The sequence below is a fragment of the Coregonus lavaretus genome, assembly GCF_964263955.1.
Source record: "Coregonus lavaretus genome assembly, chromosome: 4".
NCBI lineage: Eukaryota > Metazoa > Chordata > Actinopteri > Salmoniformes > Salmonidae > Coregonus > Coregonus lavaretus.
In genome coordinates this window covers 42844275-42848750 of record NC_139991.1, presented here as the reverse complement: position 1 = coordinate 42848750, position 4476 = coordinate 42844275, and the positions used below count along the sequence as shown (strand labels likewise).

The 4476-nt window shown below is 44.3% G+C and overlaps 1 protein-coding gene across 1 annotated transcript in view; it reads left to right on the top strand.

Annotated features, from left to right (window-relative positions):
- The first annotated feature begins 144 nt into the window (after positions 1-144).
- wdr70 (WD repeat domain 70) overlaps positions 145-4476 on the top strand; it is a 70481-nt gene continuing 66149 nt past the window's right edge. Inside the window, exons 1-6 of the mRNA XM_084159203.1 lie at positions 145-211; positions 1080-1133; positions 1254-1337; positions 1424-1517; positions 1698-1908; positions 2774-2833. Coding sequence (XP_084015329.1) covers positions 187-211; positions 1080-1133; positions 1254-1337; positions 1424-1517; positions 1698-1908; positions 2774-2833 — 528 coding nt within the window. The 5' untranslated portion in view covers positions 145-186. The remainder of the gene's footprint in view (positions 212-1079; positions 1134-1253; positions 1338-1423; positions 1518-1697; positions 1909-2773; positions 2834-4476) is intronic.

Here is a 4476-nt window from a genome sequence, read left to right as displayed (position 1 = left end):
TAGAAAGGGTAAGAGTGCCTCTTTTTTTGGAAGATACAGAATCTGCACAAAATAATGGTAAATGACTGGAAGCGGCAATATTATCAGTAGCTAAAAATGACCACTAGATGACAGTGGTTTTGGCGCCTTTGTTGAAATATTGAAGCAGCTTCCGGATCACAGTTCAAGTAAACTTTAAAACGAAACATGGATCCCAACAAAACGGGCAACGGTAAATGTTACGTTATTAGCTGTTTTTTGGGAGTCAAGATTATAATTCACTAAATAAATGGTTGCAGGGTACAATGTCCCAGCATGCATGATTATTAAATGTAATGGAAGTGAGAGATATCCTATTGTTGCTGCTAGCTAGCTTGTTTGGTAGCTAGATAGCTGACTTTAGCTACTACAGCATCAATGGCTACGACTATTCTTTCAATGAGTAATATTTTTTGAATTAAACGTGTCCAACTGCAAAGTAGCTCAACCTAACAAAAGTTTGTGTCCTCGTGCAGCTTGTGATCTACAGCACGCGGCATTAGTAAATCGCTAGCTAGTCAAATGTATTTGTCATATATACAGAATACACATGGTCATGTACACAGACGCAGTACAATGAAATGCTTACTTGCAGGTTCACCTCAACAATGCGACAACAGTATAATAGAAAAAAAGCAATAATGATCAAATAGAAACTCAATGGGGGAAAATATATAATACAAAGGCACTCAAACAAATACAATATTTACATGTGTGTCAGGGATGAGGGATATGGGGAGCAAAGTGTTTAAATTGTGCAATAGTAATAAAGTCGTGCTGGGAGTTTGTGTGAGTGTATGTGTTTGTGCATAATATGTACATAGGTGTGGGCGTGGTTGAGCACATATGTGAGCTAGCTAGTGAAATACAATAGCCACTCTGGAGTGTAGTCAGTCTATCACTATCAGTAAATGATGTATACAAACAGCCTGTTTGGTTTTTAGTTAGTTCTTGGTGTGACAATGGTAACATTAAGTATTGACAATTGTAGTTATTTCATGTTGCGAGAAAGTCGTGAATGAATGATGCAGCTAGTGTGAATGACTCCTCCTGTCTTTTAGCGTCAGACCAGAGTGATGGAGATATGGCCTCTGTCATGGGATTCTCTGGCTTTGGTAAGTGTTACTTCCATTGGCCTTCATATCAACCTGATATCAACAACATAGATTCACCATAAATGTGTTTTAATAGGTGAGTACAGCATTTTCATACAAGCCTTCCTCTCTTCACTCCAGGAAAGAAAGCCCGCACTTTTGACCTGGATGCCATCTTTGAGCAGACCCGAAGAACAGCAATAGAGAGGAGTCAACAAGTATTAGGTTAGTGACAAATAGCTACGTGCCCTTTAACTCAGTCTTAGTGTGTATGTGTTTTAAGTGTCTAACCTCAGCTGTGTCTCCTTCAGAGGAGAGGCAGAAAGAGGAAACTGGGGAGAGCTCCCATACAGCCAAGGCATCAAGCTCCAAACAGAGAGACCGAGCCCCCGCCCCTGCACCCAGGTAACACACACAATCCCATCCATTCTAACTGACCAATTACTTTCACATGCTCCGAGTTAAAATAACTGTGTGGGAGGGTAATTCAAAATAATGCATTGGAATTTAGTGTTATTATTACAAGTATGCGGGATTGGCTAGATTATTGAAACCCATGGGTCTCTATTACATACTACCCAACAGGAAGAAGGAGGAGAGCAGTAGTGGCAGCGGCAGCAGTGACTCAGAGTCAGACTCCGACTCAGAGCTCATTGGACCCCCAGTGCCCAAACAGCTGACTGGTCAGGAGGATGATGAGGACTTAGTGGGGTCACCACTACCACCAGGGTATAGAGGAAGCACAGCAGACGATGAAGATGATGATGATGAGGATATGCAGGATGATGAAGATGATGTAAGTGTTTCCACTTATGACACAAGGAAACATTTTACAGTAGATTTGCATGAGGCTAAAAACATCTGCTCCCATACTGATGCTAAACCTTTACATAAGTACATACATTTCTGTCTGCAACAATAAACAATTTACATAAGCAGGCAAAATTTGTTCGTAATGATGATCTTTATACATTTCAGTCTGCAACACTGATATTTCTTTACAGTCCTGAAGCCACATATTTATTTACGTGGTGTGTTCTTACTATGTTATACCACTGGAGGCCATCACAGTCTTAGCATTTCCTGAGACTTGCTTTATCATTCCATTTTACACAATAATGACTTGTGAGTCAACCCAGTGCAATCTAGGTGTACTGCTTGGGAAAGCAAGAGTTGGCTTTCTCACACCACCTCCTGATAAACCATAATAAAAAGCCATCATTTTAAAGTATGTAGGCCACCGAAATGGGCCGCACAAAGACAGATGGTTTTCTCCTTAAAAAAGTGTTCTCTCTCATCTCCCCCTCTCTCTCTCTCTGAGTAGTAAATGTCTCTTCGCTGTGTGTATGTTATGGGTGATATAGGCCAGACACCCAGTGTTCTCAGGGCAGGTGTGATTTGAGGCTGCCGTGGGACTATGTGATGGATGGTGGCTTGTGACAGGTCAGCCTCTGGTAATAACATGGCCCTCTGGCCAAACGCAGCCCTCCCATTGGGTGTAGGTGTAGCTAGTGGACCCTGCTGTAACCAGCCTGTAACATATCACACAGCCCATTAAAGCTGAAATATTGTGTATGACAGAGTGCCAGGCAGCCCACTCCACCTTCAACCACAACCACACATGTATGACAGGCAACTTCCTGTCCCTCTCACTCTCTCAGAATCCAGTGAAGAAGATTCCAGACACTCATGAGATTACTCTGCAGCATGGCTCCAAAACAGTAAGTATTTTCCAACTTTCCTCTCTATAACCCCCATCTATATTTATTAACTGCGATTTTATAGAACCTTTCCAACATGGATTCCAAACTGCGCATTGTTACTCACTGCACTCATGAGCACGTTTAAATATAGCACCAATTAATTAGCATATTTCCCTCCTAGGACTCATTAACACTAGAACTGCCTGGTACCCGCTAGAGAACATTACCGGGCGTCTCCTTTAGCATATGCATCAGATGCATATCAACCTGCAAGGTGCAGCAAACATAAGCACCAACACTTGATAAATAGTGCATAAACTATTACGGCGTAGATCAGCTTTAATATTGCAAATAGATTGTGGCTTCCATCATTGTAATTGTTTGCATCATTTCCAATCCCCCATATATATACACTGCTCAAAAAAATAAAGGGAACACTAAAATAACACATCCTAGATCTGAATGAATGAAATAATCTTATTAAATACTTTTTTCTTTACATAGTTGAATGTGCTGACAACAAAATCACACAAAAATGATCAATGGAAATCAAATGTATCAACCCATGGAGGTCTGGATTTGGAGTCACCCTCAAAATTAAAGTGGAAAACCACACTACAGGCTGATCCAACTTTGATGTAATGTCCTTAAAACAAGTCAAAATGAGGCTCAGTAGTGTGTGTGGCCTCCACGTGCCTGTATGACCTCCCTACAACGCCTGGGCATGCTCCTGATGAGGTGGCGGATGGTCTCCTGAGGGATCTCCTCCCAGACCTGGACTAAAGCATCCGCCAACTCCTGGACAGTCTGTGGTGCAACGTGGCGTTGGTGGATGGAGCGAGACATGATGTCCCAGATGTGCTCAATTGGATTCAGGTCTGGGGAACGGGTGGGCCAGTCCATAGCATCAATGCCTTCCTCTTGCAGGAATTGCTGACACACTCCAGCCACATGAGGTCTAGCATTGTCTTGCATTAGGAGGAACCCAGGGCCAACCGCACCAGCATATGGTCTCACAAGGTGTCTGAGGATCTCATCTCGGTACCTAATGGCAGTCAGGCTACCTCTGGCGAGCACATGGAGGGCTGTGCAGCCCCCCAAAGAAATGCCACCCCACACCATGACTGACCCACCGCCAAACCGGTCATGCTGGAGGATGTTGCAGGCAGCAGAACGTTCTCCATGGTATCTCCAGACTCTGTCACGTCTGTCACATGTGCTCAGTGTGAACCTGCTTTCATCTGTGAAGAACACAGGGCGCCAGTGGCGAATTTGCCAATCTTGGTGTTCTCTGGCAAATGCCAAACGTCCTACACGGTGTTGGGCTGTAAGCACAACCCCCACCTGTGGACGACTGGCCCTCATACCACCCTCATGGAGTCTGTTTCTGACCGTTTGAGCAGACACATGCACATTTGTGGCCTGCTGGAGGTCATTTTGCAGGGCTCTGGCAGTGCTCCTCCTGCTCCTCCTTGCACAAAGGCGGAGGTAGCAGTCCTGCTGCTGGGTTGTTGCCCTCCTACGGCCTCCTCCACGTCTCCTGATGTACTGGCCTGTCTCCTGGTAGCGCCTCCATGCTCTGGACACTACGCTGACAGACACAGCAAACCTTCTTGCCACAGCTCGCATTGATGTGCCATCCTGGATGAGCTGCACTACCT